Source organism: Lactuca sativa, chromosome 4, assembly GCF_002870075.4.
Source record: "Lactuca sativa cultivar Salinas chromosome 4, Lsat_Salinas_v11, whole genome shotgun sequence".
Classification (NCBI taxonomy): Eukaryota; Viridiplantae; Streptophyta; class Magnoliopsida; order Asterales; family Asteraceae; genus Lactuca; species Lactuca sativa.
The window spans coordinates 368,127,995-368,152,592 of NC_056626.2; the positions used below are offsets into that span (position 1 = coordinate 368,127,995).

At 33.9% G+C, this 24,598-nt stretch overlaps 1 protein-coding gene across 2 annotated transcripts; it reads right to left on the reverse strand.

Annotated features, from left to right (window-relative positions):
- Positions 1-20,483: 20,483 nt before the first annotated feature.
- On the reverse strand, positions 20,484-22,263 carry LOC111908961 (uncharacterized). 2 transcript variants are annotated; one of them, XM_023904759.3, is made up of 4 exons: positions 22,012-22,262; positions 21,412-21,535; positions 21,087-21,334; positions 20,484-21,017 (listed from the first exon to the last, which is right to left on the reverse strand). In XM_023904759.3, exons 1-4 carry the CDS (start codon positions 22,033-22,035, stop codon positions 20,877-20,879), a joined length of 537 nt encoding a protein of 178 aa, XP_023760527.1. In that variant the 5' UTR covers positions 22,036-22,262; the 3' UTR covers positions 20,484-20,876. The 2 variants fall into 2 exon arrangements, 1 of the variants encoding a protein (XP_023760527.1); XR_002856023.3 differs by having other exon boundaries at positions 21,087-21,270; positions 21,412-22,263.
- Positions 22,264-24,598: the final 2,335 nt, after the last annotated feature.

Consider the following 24,598-nt stretch of genomic DNA (forward strand, 5'->3'; position numbering starts at 1 on the left):
GCAAAGTATCAGAAAAATGTAGAGCATACCACAACCAAAGTGGCGCCATGAAACCCAACCTTGTTCCTAATTCCATTCGATCAGAAAGCCATATGATCACTTTTGAAGTTGAAGAAGAAAAGTATAATAGAAACACCCAACATGCTGTATTGTCTTATAATATGTAATCAAATGTCTGAACTTTTCTTTATTATATGGTTTAAATTTTTAGGTTTCCTTTTTTTGGGAAAATGTACCAGATGAAAACTGCAAATGACACATCTGCTGAAACACATTGTTTGGTACATTTCCCAAGCTTGATCAGGTTAAGATTTTGGCATTTCATTTCATCTTTTATGTGGTGATAACTCTTATTTTTATTAAAACTTTTCCTAATCATTGTTTATGACATTTTTTCAGACTGGAAAGAGAAGCTGGTCTCGAATATGTGGAGATACAAAATTTGCTGGAATTTTATGATGATAATAGGTGGGATTTGGGAGTGTCATATATTTTTTTCTCTCAAATTTTTGCTGTTGTGATTTTTACATTATACTTTGTTATATCAGAGCACAGTTTTCTGGGATGCTTCTAAAAGCCGGTCATGGTCTTGTGGAACCCAGAGGGAGGCTCTTACCAAAATTCTATGATGTACTAGGTTTTGTGTCGGTTTCATTGTCCTTTCATCTTATAAATTATACAAGGTGCAACATTCCATTGCTTGGGACAAAATTTTGCAAAAATGTTTGAGATAAAATTTGAAGATGAAATGGGGGAAAAGGTTATGGTTTGAAGATGTGTCAGGCATACAGTACTAGAACAATAATTTTCTTACTTTCAATCTCTTTTCTTGTTATACCAACAAAAATTGCTCTGTATTTAGATGAAATTGCTAAAGATTTAAAAGAAAGTAGATTGCTATTTCTTTGAGTTTTGTTATCTAAGTGCATTTTTTGTTTTTTACTGATAGGGGTGATGGTGATGGTTCATGGTGATGATAGGAGAGTTCCCACGCGAGGTAAGCTTATAGTAAATGAATCCATTAATGGTTAGAGTTTTCAGTCTATTTCTTTAGTCAATTGGATACAAAAAAAATTGGTGTTTTTGGTTTTAAATCTTATTCATCTATGTACATAATTGTAGTATGGTGGCAGGTTTTGGTTCTGGTAGCATGTACTCACTGGTTAGTCGTTTTAAGGGTTCTTATCATGTTGCATTTACAATATATTATGGTGAGCCATGACCCTTGTTCATGAATCAAAGAACCTGTAAACATTGTTATGAATTTTTGAATTTTCTATTTCAAAAAAATACTTTTTACTAGGTAAACTGAATTGATCATGTAAAATTTGTTTTGACAGAGGTGATGACAATTTGAGTAGAATAAGTACTTCCATAATTCCAGCTAATGTGTTTAAGTTGGCTAATGAAATGTCCAGAGACTTCAAATTGCTATATGAAAATGAGGTTCGTTTTTTGTCCTACTTCGAAAGTTGGGACATGGACTCCTGTCAACCATGTCATGTGTAACAAACACAACCTTAATGTACAAGGTCTTTGTGATCCACATATTTAATAAAAATGACAGTAATCCTTACTTACATGTTGTTTCTTTTTTAACTTAATGAACATAAAGGGGACACAACTTAATCTTCTATGCTATATATACTTGAAGTTGCCTTCTGAAGATTTGAGCAAAATAGATACTTGAAGTAGCCTTCTGAAGATTTATGAGATTAACTAATCTAATTTGTTACTCTAGATATGTACTTATATGTTGAGTCTTTGTTGACTCTTTGTTTCATATAGTATTTTAAAGAGTGTTGAGTCTTTGTTGACTTATTGTTGTTTTTTGTGCAGAAAGGTGCTTTATGTTCTGATACTAGTATTGGTCAAGGGGGTACTACTGCATGGAAGGTGCTTCAATACACACTTGCTTACAACAATGGATTGTATTTTTGTGCAGAAAGGTGCTTTATGTTGAGTCTTTATGTTTTGATACTAGTATTGACTGATTGTTGTTTTTTGTCCATGGAACGATTATTTGTATGACATTAAATTTTATGCAATGGATTGTATTTTTTGTATATGATATTTTATTTTCTATTATGAGACATTAAATACAACTTTAATTTGAAAATTAGTAAATCTATAAATATTTTTTTTAAACATTTAAAATTATGATACGCAAAAATGTGTGTCATCTTCATTTATGACATGGCCTTTCTTGATAGGGGCTTTCTTGATACGCATTGCGTGTCATTAACTCGCGCGTCGTAAGGTTACGACAGGTGTATGTGTGTCGTCTTCTTTTATGACAGGGCCTTCCTACTCATTGTGTGTCGTAAACGTGCGTCGTAATTGCGCGTCGTAATTGCACGTCGTAAATGAGCGTCGTCTATAGACGACGCGCAAAAGTGTGTCGTCTCTCTTTATGACAGGGCCTTCCTTGATGCACATTTGCGCGTCGTCTGATCCTTTTACGACGCGCAATGAGCGTCGTAAAAGGCTGTTTTTCTAGTAGTGTACGTTTTGTGTACGCCCAGCGTACTCGGCTAACCTTGAAACCACAAAACTTCCGAAGGCCATAACTTCTTCGTTATAAATCTGTTGCTAACGGTACTTGTATCCACGAAAAGGTAACGAGAAGCCCTACACTTATATCAACTTTATTCCTCCTGAAAACCACTCAAACTCAGATCTAAAATTCATGAAAAGCCCAAATCAGTGCCTTTAACAATACATTTGGGCTCTAATGCAGAAACCGAACTCTTTTATCGCACAACCTACCTTTCCCACATCCCAAAAGGGCCTAAACCCTTCTCCTTCAAAGCCTCAAAACCTTCTCATACTCAGATTAAGACCCACGGGCCTTAAATCACAAAACAATCTGGAACAGGATGTTACATGCTTTCAGTAGTACGGGCCCATACTACCTTCCACACCAACCCATATTTGTCTCAAGTCTCATCACAACGCCCTAACAATATACATATGCATGGTGATCGCTCAATCTTCACTCCTAGAAGAAGGCTAATTATCTCATAACTGACAGACTGACCCCGCAGCCCTGTAGCATTCTTGTATGCAAGCCATACATAACACTGGATCCTATAGACTTTCAAATACCTGATCCTACCATAAGCCCTTCATCAGAAAAGAACAGGAAACAAGGCCAAACCAAACATTCTTAGGCTATAAGATCTTAATTATGTAGGGTCGTGATGCATACACCAAGCAACTATAGTAATGATGTCAATTTCTTATAAGAAAAAACCCTAGGCTATCAGGCATCATATAATCAGGAAATTCTATCATGCAATTCTTGAAGATCCCTAGCCTAGTACTAGCATGTTGTTCTAACATATCTCAGTATCAAACAACTGCATGGTATTTTGGGGTCTACTTACTGGCTCTGGTTGATCGTACACTCTACATCCTCCTTTGATTATTTTGAAAATCATTTCCTTCGTTTGAGACTGGATTCACACAAGTGTTTCGCCGATTCACTCAAACTAAGGTTCTAATACCAACTTGAAACATTCATGAAATCAAAATCATAAAAATGAGAGGAGGTACATGATCATGCCTTTACCTTCCCGCGTTCATTTGAAGTACCTGAAACAAAATCCAAAATTGTAAGCCTGAAGCTTAGTGAGTTCCACCAATATACCCGCACAAAAAGTAACACACATATAATAATAGCATATTATGGGCCAAACCAACCATCGGGTTAGAATGCCCCAGGCCCTCAACAATCGGGTTGGACAGCCAACATACTATGGGTCTACTCATCCTCGGGATGGTATACCCTTGGCCCACAACCATCGGGTTGGAATTCTCACATACTATGAGTCCAATCATCCTCGGGATGGAATACTTACGGACCACAACCATCGGGTTGGAATGCCCAGGTCTGTTGTCTCTCGCACAAAGTAGATGAGCCTTAACCACTAATCAAACATGTGCACATATATCATATAATCACATAACATTCTATAGATAGACAAACCAATCTAACAGATCATAAAACCATAATAACATCCTATCTACCAGGATACTAATCTAGCAGATCATAATAGCATAATATCATCCTATCTACCAGGATACTGATCTAACAAATCATAATCATTCTATCTACCAGGATATTGATCTAACAAATCATAACAACATAATAACATCGTATCTACCATGATATTGATCTAAAAGATCATACGATACTCGAGCATATAACATATTAGGATAACAATCCAAAAAGGACCGGCATTGGTGCCTTCGACCCTTGAGTATAGTGAGGAAAACTTACCTCACTAGTAGCTCGTGATGATAATGTCAAACTCCTCCAAATACAGCTCCAACTCAAATACCTACATCCACCAAGGATCCACTTTCATAAATTCCCAAATTACTAAAATACCCCTAGAAGTCAAACTGGTCAACCCTTGGTCAAACTCAAAGTCAACAGTTAAGGCCAACAGTCCATGTTGACCCCAACTCGTCGAGTCGTTCAAGAACTCGAGAAATCATGAAAACCTTAGTTGAATCGCTGAGTTTCCAGACAACTCGTCAAGTCCATGCGGTGTCCAAACATCAGGAAAACCCTAACTGACACGTCGAGTCATCTCACTGACTCATTGAGTCCATACAGAAACCAACAACGACCAATCTTCATCTGACTCGTCGAGTTGACCATGCAACTCGTCGTGTCCCTTCAGTCCATTTCTTATTCAGACATTTTTAAGTTATCCTAAATCTCCAAATTGCAGATCAATCCTCCTAGGGCATGGTTTCCATGTAAAGTTGTAAACGTTACGTACATTCAACGTCCTAAATACCAAACCAAGCTAAGGGAGAGGTTTAAGCCAAAGATAAGGGCCAAAGCTTGCTAAATTTGCTAACTTTATGACTATAAGGACTTAGAGTAGTCCAGATCTGAAGTTACAACTTTAGATCATGCCCAATACCTGAAATGATCCACAAATGTGCTAAAAATGGCCCCAAACCTATGCATGAAGAGATCTAGCTATAGAGGAGTCAAGGTAACGACTTCTTACATTCAAGATGATGCCAAGATGAAGTAGAATCAGATCCACAAGTTCCTCCTTGCTTCAAGCTCCTCATACTTCAAGTTCTCTTTTCAAGATCCACCTTCAAAGATTCTTAACACACAAAAATGGAGAGTAGGCACAATTAGGGTTTTCTGAGCTAAAGGGGGACATAATGGGAGGCAGAGGGAGGCTAATGACCCTTTAAATACGGTGTAAAACCCTGGAAATTAGGGTTTCATTTTGCAGATCCTACTCGTCGAGTTGGGGTCCTCCAACTCGTCGAGTAGACACCTTAAATTCATGCGGCCTAAATTGTTTCCACACGACGAGTTGGGGATTCCAACTCGTCAAGTAGGTCAAAGAACATGACTATAAGCTTTAAATTTTCATACATTGGAGTCGGGATGTTACAAATGTAATAAATAATAATTCTTGAGGGGTTAATATTCAAATTTATAAATCTCGATTATAAATAATATTAAATATTAAATATTTAAATTCACTATTTAAATAATAAATAAATATTGACATTCAAATAATTATATTTAAATCATATGTATTGTTTTCCTAGATTTAAAACATTTTAAATTTAGTAATTATCCATATCATAAATCTTCATGTTTGAAATAAATTTAAAAAATGGGAAAACCCTAATCTAAGCGAATCATGTCGTGACCTGAGACAAAACGTTTATTAGATTCAAGTTTTTCTTCATTCATTCAATTTGAAACAAGCATTTAAAGAAAATATGGATTAAGGATGCTAGTAATTATAAACCAATGGCTATGATACCATTGTTAGTTTTTTATGCATCAAATACACTTAAACTAGGTAGCAGAAAAATCAAACCATGATATACCTAAGTGTACATGAACCCTAGGATTTGTGGCTTCATACTAATTACTAATAACCTATGAAAACAAAAAACATAAAGAGGAAAAGCATACTAGGGATGGAAATTCCACCCAACCCGGTGGGGAACCCAGTTGACCCGCCTCAATCGGGGAAGGGTATTCCCCGCCAAAACGGGTATCGGGTACGGGGTCGTGGATCCCCATTATGCTAAAACCGAGGATGAGGCTGGGGTCGGGTATAACAATCCCCAACCCGCTCCGCCCTCGCTTTGATGACTAAATATATATATATATATATATATATATATATATATATATATATATATATATATATATATATATATATATATATATATATATATATATATATATATATATATATCAAATTGACACTTTTTGTTTTGATGCTTGTTAAACTTTATGATTGATGTAAACAAAAAATTTTTATGGCATACGGTTTCGATCACTTATTAAACTTGAGTTTTTATTGTAAGTTGAGTTTATTATGTTGATAGATTGGGTATGGGTTGGGGATGGGTCGGGAAAAAGCCCAAAATACAAAGGGGAGGGGATTTGATTCCCTGCATCCGTCGGGGATGGGGATGGGGATGGGGATGAGGTTAGACACTCGAGGATGGGGATAGGGATGGTCAACCCTGCCCCAAACCCGTCCCATTTCCATCCCTAAAGCATACCTCTTATGTATCCCTTGATCTTCATGCTTGAGATCTTGTCCTTCACGAAGTTGCTTTATTGAGAGGGCGTAAACCATAATCCCTTCAATGGTATCACACCCAATTACACCAAAGACTAGAAAAAAATAACTTAGATAAGTGTCAATTCTACAAACCCAAAGAGGGTTAGAAATCGTCCCTAATAGGGGGAGGAAGAAGGGTTGGTGAAACATCAAACCAAGGTGCAAGGAAGAATGAAATCCTAAGTCCCTATTTATAGCCTTTGAACCATTCCTAAGTTTTGCACTCCTTCCCATGTGGGATAAGGAGGCAACCATGGAATTCACTCCTTTCCCATGTTGGATGGAGTGATTTTTTTTCCAACCCTAATTCCATAAGTGTTTTGGAATATTTCTGATCAACCAACTATTGATTATTTCAATACTCAACCCTTTAATTAATTAAACTGTTAATTATTTCCCAAAATATATTTCCATTTAGTTTCATACTAATTATTAACCATAATAATTAATAAACCAATTTATCCTTTTATTTATTGTATTCAATTTGGGTCTTGAGGGCAACAAAAAAATACCACATATTATTACAAATATTACTAATAGTTAATGACCTTGGACACTCTTTCCAATAGCTCTAAACATATCAAACATCGAGATGGCTATTGCCGGGGAGGCCTTTAAGATGGTCCTAAAGAAAGATTCTCCATTCTACAAAGGCCTTGTAATAACTCCTTAAAAATAATGGATGAAGTCATGAGTAGACCACTAAGATTCATAAGATTACAAGAGGACAAAGAAATGAAAAAGAGATCTAAAACACCAAGTCCCTATGACAACCTCAACAAGAAGGCCAGATCATTGGCTCGTAGATCCTACAAGTCGAAACCGTACTCTAAACCTAATCACCAAACGATCAATGCTCTTGATGATAAAGGGGAAGATGACGAATTCCCCGAAGAATACTGATTATTGCTTTTATGTTGATGTTTCAGGACTAATATTAGTCATGCAGGATCTTGGTGACAAAGCGAGATAGCTACGAAAAAAAAAGAGAAGTCGAGCAGCTAGATAGACCAATCCAAGTGGCGTATGTATCACGAGGATTTTGGTCACAATACTGAGGACTGCATAGCCCTCGGGAAGGAGATTAGTTATCTCCTGAGCAATGGATATATTAAAGAGATCCTAGGAAGGAGAAAAGAAAGATCCAAGGAAAAGAACAGGACCCTACGAAGATCCTAAAAAACCAGGATCCCCTCCCTCTACTGCCAAGCTAATCAATGTTATTCTCGAAGGATTTGACATCTATGGAACTTATTATTCTGCAGCTAAAAGGCATGCTAAAGTTTCCAAGATGAAAAGGGAAGAAAGTCCTGATAACAAATAACAAGGAGATAATCTTTGACAAACAGGATAGAGAAAACATCAAAGATCCTCGCCATGATGGATTGGTGATTACTCTATATATCGCCAATCACTTCGTCAGAAGGATCCTGTTAGAAGGAGGATCCTTAGTGAACATCATTCTTTTAGATGCTTTAACCAGGATGAACATACCAGAATCCAAAATAATCAGAAGGTCATTGGTCCTAATAGGATTCAATGGTGAAATGAAGCACACCATTGTAGAAATCAAGCTACCTATCTACATTGAAGGGGTAAATTCCATGCAATATTTTTTGTGTTATTGATGCTTTGTCTTCCTATAATGTTATATAGGGAATAGTGAAGATCGTTGGGGATCAAAAAGAATCTTAATAGTGCTATAAGACCTTGATGAAAAAAGTCTTCAACGACACCACTACAAGAATAGAAATTAAAGCATATGGAACGAGATGTTCTAGAAGCACGAGAGTAAGACACAGAGGAAGTGCCCCTAAACCTTGAGGATCATGAAACCAAAGTCCTCATAGGACCCTCAATACTAGAGAAAATCGACAAGAACTAATAAAGTTCTTAAAGGAAAAAAAATAAAGCGTTCGCATCGAAACACGAGGATATGACAGGTATATGTAAAGAAATTATAAGACATAAACTCAACATAGATCCGTCTTTCAGGCGTATACATAAAAAAAGAAGGAAACTGGCACCAAAGAGGAACCAAATTATTCAAGAATATGTTGACAAACTTCTCAAGACAGAGATGATTAAAGTGGTAAAGTTCCCAAGATGGCTAGCCAACATGGTGGTGGTCCAAAAGAAAAATGGAATATAAAGAGTGTGTGGATTACACATATCTCAACAAGGCTTGTGCCAAGGATACTTTTCCTTTACCACACATAGACTCAATGATAAATGCCAAGGCATGACACGAACTACTAGAATCCACGGACGCTTCGGCCTGATTCCAAAAAATACAGATGGAACCATCCGATCAAGAGGATGATGCCTTTACCACCCTTAGAGGTATATATTGCTATATTGTTATGCCTTTTGATCTTAAACATGCAGGAGCAACATACCACATATTGTTGAATTGAATATTCAAGAACAAACTGGAGGACACTATGGAAGTGTTCACTGATGACATGGCATGTTGGGTTTTAGTGCAAAACTAGTTTCATAAACTAGAAAAATATGGCCATGGAAGACTATGATTTTTGAAATAACATAAACATTTTATACCTACCAAGGATCTTCTTGAAAGTTATAGAAAGATTTAAACACCAACCAAAGAAGAGATGAAGAAAGAACAACCTTTGTAGTTCTTTGGGTCCTCTTAGGAGGCTTGGAAGTTGATGAAGAATGTGGAACCTTTGAGACACCAACAATGACTCAACTTGATGTAGATGCTAGTCCAAAAATCTAAAACTCTTAAGCTTGAAGCTCATAACCAATATGAACTTCAAGAGAGCAAAAGATATGCAAGTATTCTTGAGGTTTTATAACCAAAACTATAGAGAATGAGGGAAGAGAAGAAGGATTCAGAGTTTTCATCAAGAAATGAATGAGCAATCTAGCCAAATGCAAGCCCTCTTATTTATATGCATAAGCTGAAGGTATTAACCATTAGGAACTTCTGCTTTAGACAAGCTTGTCCCTATGTCATAAGAGTGTCCCCCACGCTTCTAAAGACATGTATACTTTTGAGAAAGCCATACCTTTATCTTGTTTTTATGCAAATTTCAAAAGTTGTATAAAAAAGAGGAAAGTTATTTTAAATTTTATAAACTCAAGTTTTATCAAATATAAAATTTGTCTTTTGAGTAAAAGACAAAAGGGTGTCAACTAGTCCAAAAAGTTGTACACAACTTATTTAATTCATACCATATGAATTATGTAATGTTACTTGCTAATGAAATTTATTATTTCCATGAAATAATTAATTTCCAATTTAATTATAATATTTTTATTGAATATTTATTAAAATAAATTTCTAATAAATAATCAATTGTATCCAGTTGTTGTTAGTGTGACCCATTAGTATAGTATGTTATTTAGCATTATCACTTTAATATGACTCTTAAGAATACTAGACATTTCAATCTCCCACTTGTGCAATACTCATATTAGACTGATACAGATAGTGGTGAACGTCTAGCAACTTTTCACTGCCCCCAAGACCATACAACTTTTTGTGCCATTCTAACAATGCCCAATTCCCAAAAAGCTCAAAGCTACAATTGTTGTATAAGTTAAGTTTATTAGTTATCCCTTTGCTACACACATCATGTTGAACATAAGATTCAGATCGTGATAAATCTCATTAGTTGTTCAACTTTTGGTAAGGTTCCTTTGATGTCTAACTATAAACACATAAGAGGAACAAATCCCATCTTGACTACATAAGCCTCTCGCACAGTTCACACCATACCTGAAATGGCTTTTATAACTGCTATGTTAAGGAACAAGATTTGACCATATCAAAGCATAGTATTGCCTACAATAATGTCCCACTATGTATCTCAGGTTTTAAGGATACAAAGATAGTACCTTTTAATCAAGTATCATTCACGATAGCGATCCATGAGATGATCTTAATGCAGGTTAGTTCAATACTAGTTCTCTAACAAGTACCTATGAAACTTGTTTACAATCACTTGCCTACTTTCATCTGTTGAGAGCCAACCAATCCAATTCATATTATTCCTACTTCATAATTGCTCCCACAGTTATAACCAACTATGAACTGTTAGAATAATAACATTATTCATGGATTAAACATGTTGATGTAGAACACAACAAGTATTAATGTGATGACTATATCTCAATACATAATAATATTATCTAATAGTTGTTGCTATAATGTTCCAATATCCAAATACTAAATTCAAATCAAAAATCCATTTCTAGAATAATAAATACTTATAGCTGTAGTGTGACAATTCATACTAAGCTCAAAAGAATGACTTTATTAATGGAACTGTTAAAAGTTAATTTGTGTGACATCTGTGGATACTATCATCTCTGTACTTAACTTTACAATAGGTATAGGTAAATATCTTTGAGAATATGATTGGTGTTCTTTCATGACATAGAGTCTCTAAGCTCGATTAAGTATACTCTTGAAGTGACAATGATTTCTATGTGATCCTTGAATGGCATAAATCAACATAGTTTTTCAATGAACTCATTCATCCAATCATATTTGAATTCAACTTCTAAAGTAGTGCCCTCTTTTTGATAGTAGATTATGTCATTATGTTTTACTTGGACCTCATTCCAACAAAACTTACCATTCATTCGATAATCGAGTAAAAAAGTCAATTATAATTCATAATTATATATATATATATATATATATATATGTGTGTGTGTGTGTGTGTGTGTGTGTGTGTGTTTAGAAATTAACATCTTGTGTTGATCATTCCAAAAAGATCCTTTCTTAACTAATTGTCTCATATACATTCTCTTAGTTCTTCTAAATTACTCTTAGAATGCGCTCTTAGTCAACGAGTGACTTTACCATGTATTCAATTAGTATCCTATGACAAACTTATAGCATGATCAAATATTGTGCCCTATGCATAGTATGGCGTAAATGATGAATTCAATTGCCAAGCAAATAGAATATAAATCATTTCATCTAGTTCAAAGCTATGAGCTATGTAGTTTTGAGGCTAGCTCAAAATGGTGTCATATAACAATGCCAAGAATTCTCCAAAAGAATCTTATGTCTTGATCCCTTTCTAGATATTGCCAATATATGTATAAGGACATGAAAGTTTTAGCATTCATTTTATCTATGCCTTATAGATTTTACATTACAAGAATGTATCTTCTCCTTCCTAAGTCTTTCATTTTAGAAATTCTTTCCGAGTCAAGGTGAAAACGGCCTTGATTAGTCATAATGTGATTTCAAATGATTAAGTATGTCTCATTCATACAAGATTAGGAATTTCACTATGCTCCCATTAGTTCTTAGTAAACACATATGTGTTATTCATTATGATATTAAAGAATACCTTGTGGTTTTACATAAAATGATGATTGTAACATTGAGATGTTTACTTTATATCCAAAAATGGATCTCAAGCTCTACACATTTTGTTAGGATAACTTGGATTAAGAAAACCTCCATGCTAATCTATATAGATATCTTCTAATAGATTTCTATTAAGAAAAGCGATCTTTCAGGAAATCTATTTACTATATGTCATATTAAGAATATGAATTTATAGCAAACAATATCCTTATTGATATAGTTATAGCTACTTATGAAAAAGGTTTGATCACAGTCAATGTCATGAGTATGACGAGAATCATAGTCAATGAGATGAGTATGAGAAAAACCTTTTACAACAAGTCTTGCTTTAAATGTGTATGGTTATCAATGTAATTTATTCTTTCTAGAAGATTTATTTACTCCTTCTAGCCTTTCTATAGGGACAAATTTTAATCAAGCCCATTATTGATTATCATAGATGGATTACATCTCATGTTCATAACTCTAAGTCATTTATCGGATTCAAGATTTGACATAGCATCTTGGTATTTGATGGATTTTCCAGAAACCATCCATAAAATATCATCAATGAGAGACTCCACATTTCTCAAGTCATAGATGAATTCTACCATTAATGCGAACAATTTGTATTTGTGAATAGCTATTATTCAATTTAAACTACCCTAGTTAAAACTAGTGTCAACTATTACTTCATAAGGTTATGGTTCTTGACCTACTTCAAGTTTCATGTCCCTCTCACTCGCTTTTTCATTAGAAGCTTGCTTTCTACTAACTTAACTTTCACAAGAATAAGGGGACTTATTCTTGGAGGGTTTTCATATAATAATCTACGCCACATTTAGAGTATTATACAAATATGTGTTTAGCAGATTTTAGGTTTAGAAGCTTTTGTCCAACATCGGCTTCAAATCCACAAAACATTAAGTAAAATGAGGATGGAGCCTTTCCATACTAAATCTTCTAAACTGTTTAATTTGCTTATTAGTCGGAATTTGTATTCTAGATACAATTAATAGTGATTGAAGTATTATCCCAAAAAAATTAAAAGGGGGTATTTCTACTGATTAGAAAGTAAATCATACCAAGTAAGATCTAATTCATCCTTCATTATCATTAAGGCCTTAGATAGTTCTTACCGGTTTGCATCTCAACTTTTGAAACCTTCAACAAAGCTTTCACAATTATGCTTTACCATGTAAAATATAATTAAACCTACTATAGTTGTTAATAAAGTTCATTTGGTATCTTGTGCTTAATCTCAAACATTCATTAGAAAGGAAGTCATACACCAAAGTGTATAGTTCTTTAATTATTTTCTCTACATCTTAGTAAAAATATCACTAGGAATCCTTTACATATAAATAAGGTTCACATATGTCAAATAAACTACATTATTTTCCTTCAAATATCCATTTCTTGAAGTTGGAATATGTGAATCTCATTTATATAATAAATATAACAATGCCCAAGATAAGTTTGATTGAAAACAAGTTTAAGTCAAACTTTCTTGTATATAAAACATGATTTTATTTATAAAATGTTGATATTTACTTCATAATTATAGTAAGATATCTAGTCTCATAAATAGAAGTTAATCCTTTCAGAATATGAATATTATCGTTATGATAAACGATTAAGTAAATGATCAAACATTTGAATAAAATAACTGAGACATAAATTTAGACATGCTAAATTAAAACATATTTTGTTCCAAAACAAATATTGTTTTGCATTAGAAGTAATTTATGTTCTAAGTATAAATAATAAACCAAACTCCGAGAGTGTAGTTCCAACTTAATTGTGCTCAGCCGGTAGTCTTCAATAAATATCTGCAAACCATTTACAAATATTTGGTTAACATTTAAGTACCAAGTACATAATTGTTATATGAAAATTTTGAGTTCTGTCTAGTAGATACATGATGTACTAATCTCTTCCAAACTTTCTATCCTAATAAGAGGAGTAAATCATCTTTAAGTGTCCAATTTCTTCTCAAAAGAAACAAGATTCATCCATGTGGGCTTTAGTAGATTTCTTGGGCTTAAAGGTGTTCAATCCATAAAACATGGGCCTCTTAGATCACACTAGGTGACTCTTTCGCCTTGAATTATTCCAATGTTTAAACTAGATTTAAATAAAATATCACTCTATTTATTGGAATACTATTTGACCTGTTATATCATCAGATATATGTTTAAATTATCCAAGACTTCCAAGAAGTCATGAATAACTATTCATTGCTTGATGTTAGAAGTATCTTTAGTATCACAGTGATGCCTTTATTAGGTATCATGTTCAGGTTTATTGCTTAAAGCAGATAGTTTAGGACTAGGGAATTTAACTGTATACAATTTCATATCTCTTACGTGATTATCTCTTAAGACATGAACCCATTCATTGAAGTTGTATCTAGTGAATTTTATTGTTTCATTAAGTCATTAAACAATATGACAATTCATGATAATGAGAATAGATTATATAACTACAAAATTATAACAAATTTCATTTTGTATTTTCAATATTTAATCTTCAATAATTTATACCTTTTTAGTTTCCAAAAACATTGATTATCAAAGTCTAGGATCCAAGTTGCAAAACAAATAAATGGTTAGGTATCCTTTATCTCATCCATTTGCATTCAACTCGGTAGATATCGATTACCAATTATATCTTACTATATAATTCCTAGATTTATGGGATCGCTAATAGAATATTTAATTAGACGTGTTTGATTCCATCTATGCCTCAGAACTCTCTTGCTTAGGTATCATTTATCAAAAAATATTTCCGATCAAATCGTCCAATTTGAAAAACTTGTGTAATACGCCTATAACTTGGTTATAGAAATCGCTAAGACACCCCGACCATCAAAAGACAACACTAAGTGGTTAGGTATCATTTATCCCACTAGTGCATACAAGATACGTGCGGGTGTTTTTCAAAATGATTGCATAGATTTATAAGGGTCTTTATATATGTTTTATAATTTTAGTTTAAAAAGATATTATATCATGGTTATTAAATGCATTTAATAAACCACGATATCAATTTTCAAAAGAAAATCACTTTAAAAGGTTCTATATAAAAAGCTAGTTTTTTATACAATTTGCACATTCAATTTTAATAACCGGCATTAAGTTTGAATGCATTTGAACATTTTATATATTTAATAAAAATTCATTTTATTACTTATATATTTAAAGTTTGTATAAGTTATAAAGAAATCACCGTTTTAGAACTTATAATGGTGTATTTCAAAATTTGTCATTATTAACAATTTTATAAAATCGGGTTTTATTTTAAAAATAACAACTTGTTACATCTTATGTCCAATTTTGAATACCCAAACTCCATTTAATGTTTATTTTTTCCAAAATTATTTTAGCATATGAAAAACTAATTTTATCAACCACACAAAATAATACATAAAATAAACAACACAAACATGCATAAGAATATATGTACATAAACATAACCAACTAACGAAATTTTTGTGAGCCAAAACAAAAGATGCCAAGTCCATTCCTAAAGGGACATTTATGGGGACCAAAAATTTCTTGTAATGTTGTTGAAGAAGCTCCCACTTTAGTTAACACCCATTGCTTGCAAAAGATTGGAAAATTTTCTTGAAGGCCAAAATGCAGCAACTGTCACTAAAAGTCAATAGCCCTTGGTAACAACATTAGTGACACTTTACAGAAATGTCACTAAAAATCTTGCACACCTTTTAGACTCGAAAATTACTCTTTTGTCTCCAAAAAAAGGTTTCAACCTCATTTCTTGTTACATTTTTGTATAAATACATTATTTCTAAAAACTAATCTATTACTTTACAAAAAAAACAATAAAACTAATCTATTTAATTATTACATACCATATGAATATATTACAAGCATTTTATAACAAAAATAACCAACACAAAAACATAACAACACATTGTTCCTTGGCTAGTTCATGTACATCATATACATCAATATACACATCGAACAACCTTTTTTTTCTAAGACAACTTTAAATGACAAAATATGCATGAAACGTTTGTCACATAAAATAAAAAAGTTGTCATAGAAAATATGTATGAATTTATTCTTAAACAAAAACAAGTTATCCATATTCTCCGAAAACTAAGATTTCCAAAAATCAAAAAATCTAACCAAACTTGCAAGATGGCTCTGATACCAATTGTTGGGTTTTAGTTCAAAAATAGTTTCATAAACAAGAAAAATATGGCAACAGAAGACTTTAATTTTTGAAATAACATAAAGATTTTATATCCACCAAGGATCTTCTTGCATGTTATAGAAAAAATTAAACAACAACCAATGAAGAGATGAAGAAATAACAACTTTTGTAGTTCTTTGGGTCCTCTTGGGAGGCTTGGAAGTTGATGAAAATGTGGAACCTTCGAGACACCAACAATGACTCGATTTGATGTAGATGCTACTCCAAAACTCTTAAACTCCTAAGCTTGAAGTTCATAACCAATATGAACTTCAAGATAGAAAAAGATATGCAAGTATTCTTGAAGTTTTCTAACGAAAACTATAGAGAATGAGGGATGAGAAGAAGGAATCAGATTTTGCATCAAGAATGGAATGAGAAATCTAGCCAAATGCATGTCCTCTTATTTATAAGCATAAAGTGAAGGTATTAACCATTAGGTACCTCCACTTTAGACAAGCTTGTCCCCATATTACAAGAGTATCCCCTATGCTTCTAAGGACATGTATATTTTTGAGAAAGCCATACATTTATCTTCTTTTAATGCAAATGTCAAAAATTGAAAAAAAAAAAAGAGGAAAGTTAATTTAAATTTATAAACTCAATTTTTATAAAATATAAATTTTGTCTTTTGAGTAAAAGACAAAAGGGTTTCAACTAGTCCAAAAAGTTGTACACAACTTATTTAATTCATACCATATGAATTATGTAATGTTACTTGCTAATCAAAATTATTATTTCCATGAAATAAATAATTTCCAATTTAATTATAAGAGTTTTATTGAATATTTATTAAAATCAATTTCTAATAAATAATTGTATCAAGTAGTTGTTAGTGTGACCCATTAGTATCATATGTTATTTAAGAATATCAATTTAATATGACTCTTGAGCATATTAGACCTTTCATGGCATTCATGTATAAAAGAGTTAAAGATCATCTTAGGGATCTTCAAGATGCCTTCGATATACTATATGAATATAACATGAAGCTGAATCCATCTAAATGTCACTTCGGAATGAAGGCATGTAAATTCCTTGGTTATATGGTCACCAGAAGGGGGATAGAAGTGAGTCCTTAACATATCAAAGCAATAGTTAATCTAAGATTCCCAACTTCGACCAAAGTCCAAATTGGTTGGAAGAGTAGCTACTCTAAATAGGTTCATCTTAAGATCCTCAGAGAGGTGCAAACATTTCTACAACATCCTAAAGAAAAATAAGAAGTTCGAATGGACCAAAGAGCATGAAAATTCCTTTCAAGAAGTTAAAAGATATTTAAGTTCAGCACCCCTGTTAGTGAAACCATTAGATAGAGAACCATTCCTATTATACCATTCGGTATCCTCAAATGTCGCATGTGTGGTTTTGGCCAAGGATTTCCATAGGGATCAACATCCCATTTACTACGTAAGTAAAAGTCTCCTAGATCCCGAGACCAAGTATTCTCATCTTGTAAAAATAATACTTGCACTAGTTACAAGTTCTACTAAGTTAAGATATTATTTTGAGACTCATACCATAGCTATAAAACTAATTGGCCAATTAAGAATGTTATGTGAAAACTAGAAATGTTAGGAAGATGGAAACTACACAACTCCTAGAAGAAGAAAACATGGGAAGATGGAAACTCTTTATAGATGGAGCATCCAACCAAAGAGGAACCTACCTTGGGATCAAACTAGAATCGCCACAGGGGGACATCCTACCCCAGGCAGTTAGATGCAAATTCAATGCAACCAATAACGAAGCATAATATGAAGCACTGATCATGGGAGTGTAGCTATCCAAGGATCTTCAGGTAAATGTCAATTCATTATTAATAACTAACCACTTTAATGGATCATATGCAGTTAAAAGAGAAAGGCTAGCATCGTACCTTCAAATTCCTAAAAAAGAGCCTCTAAATTTTAAATTTTTTGCCTAAACCAAGTTCCCAGAGAAGATACTGTCGAAACAGACTCGTTACCTAATCTAGGATCTTCCCTTAGGATCCCACTACAAACTAGGATCCTAATAATCCATGTAATGATCATGGTAATTGAAGATCCTACCAAAAGACCAGAGGATCCCAACAAATATGATCAGACTCCCATTATTGTGGCAATTAGAGATCCTAATTATCAAACCCGATTCAAGATCCTAACAATTAGGATCCTGATCCAAATAATCAGGATCCCCCAAGATGCTCAAGATCCTGGTTCAAACCCATTATAGAATACCTCCGAAACGGCACAATCCAAAAAGAGCAAAGAAGCGACAGAGCATTCAAGATGAGGGTCTCATGCATTGTGATAATCTAAGGGAAGCTATACAAGAAGTCCATGGCATGTCCATATCTAATATGTTTGGAAGATCATGAAGCTACAGAAATTCTAAAAGACTAACATGAAGGAGATTACGGCAACCACTCTGGGGGCATATTCTTATGCTCCAAATACTAAGGATGGGTTACTAATAGTCAACAGTGAAAAAGGACGCCTTCTTACATGAACAAAAATATGATGATTGTCAAATACATAGCAACATCCTTCATCAACTGACAGAACCTCTACACCCTATCATATCATCTTGGCCATTCATGAAATGGGGCATGGATATAGTTGGGAAGTTACAAAAGGCTCTTGGTGGAAAGGTCTTCATGCCAGTAATGACAAGCTATTTCTCAAAATGGATATAGGCTCAAGCTTTTGTTCAAGTAAGAGACAAAAGAGGTAGTATCATTCATCAAACATAATATTATGACTAGGTTCACGATCCTGTCCGAAATTATATGTGATAACGGATCCTAATTCATAAGCAAATGAACTAGATAGTTTTGCACCGGTTGGGGAATTAAGATGATAATGTCCACTCTCGTTCATCCTGAAGATAATAGTCAAGAAGAATCTAGCAACAAGATCATAATCAACAATTTGAAGAGAAGGTTAGATGAAAAAAAAGGAAGATGTGTTGGGGAACTTCCTTTCATCTAATAGGTGGATAAAACTTTATCAAAAACAAATATAGGTCAGACTCCACATTCCATGGTGTTTAGAACAGAGGCCATGATCCCAAATGAAGTGGTAATCCTAATGGAAAGATGCCAATACCAAAATTAGGAGAAAAACGTTAAGATCCTAGCCCGTGATCTCGATACCTTCGATGAACTCAGGGATCTTTCTAGGATCTGCATTTCTCATCTACAAAGGATCGCCAAGGCATACAATAAAAACATCAAAGCCAGAAGATTTCAAGTATGTGACTTGGTCCTTAGGAAAGAATTCCAAAATACCAAGGATCCTGATGTAGGCATGTTTACACCAAAATGGGAAGGGCCATATCTTATCGATTCAAAAGCATGAAAGGGGGCATATTGTTTGGCTACCCTGGAAGGAGACAGCTTGCCAAGATCATGGAATGCTATACACTTGAAAGTGTATTTCATGTAAGTTAAATCTTTCATTTTCCAACAGATTTGAGGTACATATTCTTTACCCTTTACTTTTTCTAAGAAGACCCTTACTGACTTAAGCATCGGAAGGACGTTAACTAGATTAACGCCCACCCCAATCTAACATGTGCAGTATGAAGAAATTCAAGGATCCTAGCCATTACAAATAGAGACGGATCTTCTCTCCTCCGATTAAGGGTGCTTAATCCCCTCTAAGGTTTAAAAAGCTAATGACCTCTTTCTCACGAGTATTGGTTTCTACATCTCACTTGAACGCACGATATATTACTATGGGATGAAAGTAAGTGGATCATTTCATGCTTTACTGACTTGGAACCCTCGTATTTCTGAACATATGTTAAGATACTAACATTTAATATATGGTTTATAACATTGTCATGATATCTTAAGCTTAGATCTTCCCCAGTATAACCTAATTTGATATATTCCCTAGTTATTTTTCTAAGTTGGGATCTTCCCCAACTATCTATTAAGTTGGGATTTTCCCTACTATTTTTAAGTTGGGATCTTCCCCAGTGTTTCTTAAAGTTTGTATTTTCCCAAGTAGAAGCTAAATAAGGATTTTCCCTAGTAAATTCCTAAGTTGGATTATCTTGAGAGGGATCCTTCCCTATACAACTCCAACATCATATGAGACTAGAAGGACTTATAATACAAAATTTATCCTAAGTCAAAGGACTTCAAAAGGTCAAAACTAAACCTAGGGTTCATTAGGTTCTATCTATCCTTGTTTCTTAAAAACTATTTTTTCTATTTAGGGATCCTAACTGTTTCAAAATCCTAAGTAGATGAAAACCACATCAATCATGCCAACCACACTAGAAGATATAAATAATCACAGCATCATATAAAAGCGGTTGCCCACCAACCTCACCAAAAAAGAATAAAAAAATATCTTACAACCCAAAAAAAAGCATTCTAAGTGTTTTTTAAATCAAACATAAATTATGGCCTGATTTCCATGACCTGAAACCTTCTTTACTTCTTTCTCCCTTCCTCCCACCTTTAGTTGCCCTGTAGGATCCTGATTGGTGTAAATAGGCTCGCCATTTAATTTTGCTAGGGCTTCATGCCAACCAGCAACATTCTAGGACCCCGCATTAGCCACATCCTCCGCAAGTTCGATCTTCACTTCCTAAACGGGGACAACAGCGTTACCCTTCACCTTAGGAATCACCTCTGTAATCTCTGTTACATGCTCTGCCTCTTTTGTAGCCTTCTATTTGCTCAGTGGCGCCACCCTCATTAGGAGATCCTCATTGTTGGCCATACATACCCTCACCTGCTCCTTTGAGGCTAGCTCGGCCTTCTCAGCCTTGACCTTCAAATCAACAGTAGACCAAGAAATGTCGTTGGTGACCTAAAATGAGAACATCATCAGTAAAAATGGGACCAGAAAAGAAAAGAATAGACTCCTAGAAATACTTACAGGTTGAGAAAAAGAGACTAGCTTCCTGAGTGCCTCCTTGGCTCCTAGATTTCCTAGGCTCAGATCTGTGGCCTTAAAAGTTTTCCTCTTCTGGGAACTAGAGGTCTTTATATTGATATCAACTTGCACCCTCTTAGGAGGAAGAGGGGAGGGAACTTTTTCCTTCTTAACCATGATCATACCACTAGACATGCCATCTTTCAGTTTAGAAAGGGTGAATTGACCACTAGAGCTAGCAGCTTTGGATCCTTTGTGTTATGAAGAATCCGTATTTGTTCAAAATCCTTAAAATAAAGAAAATAATAACAAAAATGAGGATCCTTACCGATAGCCATTGAAGCTTGAAGACTGGAGTGTTCAAGATTGAAAGACTTATCAGCCATAGGAAAACTAAGAAATTTTGTAACTTTTTCTTCGGTATCCTCAGTAGCAGGAGAAAATTCTTCAAACTTGAATGTTGAATCACAATAAACTAAATAAGAAAGTGAATCTTAGTATCCTTAGAAGTAACAAGTAAATCCTACCCTCTTTAACCCAAGTTTTTGGCAGGAGATCCCCGCCAAGAATAGAGTCATGGCTCACATGTTTTTATTTCAGAACAAGAGGATATTTATAGGTTTTAACCTTCAGCAGAAAAAAGGAGTTCGCAAAGATTGAAAGATCATAAACATGAGCCAGTTTAGCTAAGCGTAAACCCATATCATTGGATTGGTTCAACTGGTTGATCCACAATAATATTCTCCAGATAACAGGCATAGCCTGGATATACGAGATCTTAGTGATTTCAAAAAAAAATAATTTTTTTTAAAACTCCCAAATGATCCAGGGAAAGGGTATTTCAAACACAAAGAAAAAGAGTATTCAAGGAAACATACATAATACAGGGAAACAAAGTGCGACTGAATCAAAGCATCATATGTCTTACAAATTGTATCTGTGGGAAAATCATCGTTAGCTCTTAGGGACACGATATCCTCATCATCAAAGGAGCAAGTATCATTATAGGCCAAGATCTTTTGATCGATGAAGTCATTATCAGAAGGGGCGATGATACTAGCACGAGAACGAGCGAACTTTTTGCCCGTGGTCAAAACATTGCAAAAACAAAATACCAGGGAGATAGATACCTTCGGAGATAGCTGGTGATGATTAGAAGGAAACAAGAGGAAGTAAAGAAAAATCTTTCTCTATTTACCCCTATTTATCTTAGTAAAAGAGGAGAGAGAAGTCATTTAACCATGTCATGATAAGCATCAAACGATTAAAATTCTATCCCTTAGGGTTTGAATTTCAAAAACCTTATATTTGTTTAAATAAAATTATACCGTTAAATATTCGAAATTAACTTAAATATTTTGTTGGTATAATTTGGGCGCAATTATTAGGGCCAAGATCCTCAATTTTGTCCAGGACTCCAAAACATATGTCAGGATCCTGATTATTACTATTATTATTTCTTAATGCTATTTAAACTGTAATATTTCTAGCTTAATTCTCACATGTGTCAAAATGGTCAATATAAAACTCATTTTCAACGAAGAAATATTTCAATCAGGAAAAAGACCTGGGAATACCATGTCAAACTAACATGCTTATACTTATTCAAGAGGAACCGGGAAATATCAGACTTTTAGTTACATAGACATGTACTAAGCACATTACCCATAACTAGAGTTACTGCAACATTTGTACTCATTTACATAACTCCATTTCTGTAACTCACATTTCAATGAATACAATTAAACAAGGCATGTGATTATTATCACCTTCAAAAGTTTTATGCCAAAGATCCGAACAATGATCAATGGCTTTCCTTAAAAACAACTTGTGCGCTTTTGTTCTCAATTCAATACTTACTTTAACTACAACACCACAACCTCGCATTCACTTTGGTTGATATTCATTTGATTTATTTTTGACCAAAACATAAACATATTTATATGTATTTTTTTTTAAGTATTTTACATATTTTTTATGTATTTTTATGTGTTTTTTTATGTATAGCGTATTTATATGTATTTTTACTTATTTATGTATTTTTTAATATTTTTGTATAGATATTTATGTATTTTTATGTTTTTTAAATGTACAACCATAATATTTTTATGTATTTATGTATTTTGTACTTTAAGTTGTCTTCACCACTTCATCTAATTCCCATAACTTCTTCGAGTATGGATAGATGGTTTTCCTACATACCTACGTATTTTAAGCTTTTCTCATTCGATGATCTTGAAATTAAACATCAAATTAAAAAATAAAATAATAATTTATGCACATATGATGTTGAATCTATATGCTCAAAAACTATTATTGAGTAATATTACTAATAATATATGATCCTATAGGGTCACACCTTTATCAAGTTGGAACATTTTGTATATTTATTATTAATAAATAATATCAACTATTTTATTTTAATTAGGGAATAATTATTGTTTTGTGAAAATCATAACTATAAGATAGTATAACTAGTTATTATTTCATATGGTACGAATTAATAAGTCATGCACAACGCTTTAGATCAATGTCTCTTACAAAGTTGCATTTTTGTGAACAAGGGACCTTAATTGAGCTAAGATCTAATATCCATGTCTACTGGAGTAGATCAAAAGCTCAAATTTAACTCCAAAGATCAAAAAATTCATAAACAAGGCCCTAAAGTACATATAACACAATGAATCATTAAGTAGACAACTTTATACCTCAAATAGCTTGCAAAGATGATGATGAATCTGCATCTACAAGCTCAAGTTATCCCAAGGGAATCTCCAAGAGTTCTTCTTCCTTCAAATCCTCAAAAAAACCACCAAAACTCACTTCCAAGCTCTAGAGATCACAAAAGGCATTAGGGTTTCGTTCTAAAAGTTTAGAGAAGACGAGGTTGGTCATAAGAAGATCTGTGGGTGACTTAAGGTGATTAAATATGGCACAAACCCTAATTCTTAGGATTTTATCACTATTGGCCATACACCCCGCGTAACCATGTGTAGGCCTAGCATACACTGAAATCTCTGTGATCCGGATGTCGAGCCGGTACACCTGGCTTACTCCTAGCGTATGCCCATCGTACTCGGCTAGGGTCAAGAACCGCCAATCTTCTGAAGGCAGTAACTTCTTTATTCAAAGTCCGATTTCAGCGTTCTTTATATCCATAGAAAGGAAACAAGAAGCTCTACACTGCTATCAAATCCACCTTTCCTTAAAACTTTCCGAGCTTAAACACAAACTTCATAAAGGCCCAAACTGGTATTTTATCGATATTCCCTTGCACTTCAAAACACAAACCGAACTCCTCGATCGTCAAATCCACATTATCCACACTCAAAGGGGACTAAGTCTCTTTCCCAAAGGCCTTAACTATGAAATGATTCAAAACATGTTGTTACACAAAGCAACTTCAAAGAAAAGATCTTGACATTTTAGAAGCGGCTTTTATGGTTAGATGGACAATGAAGGCATTGTAATCTTTTAAAAACATGGGGTTTGCTAGCATTTTCCCAAAGATATCC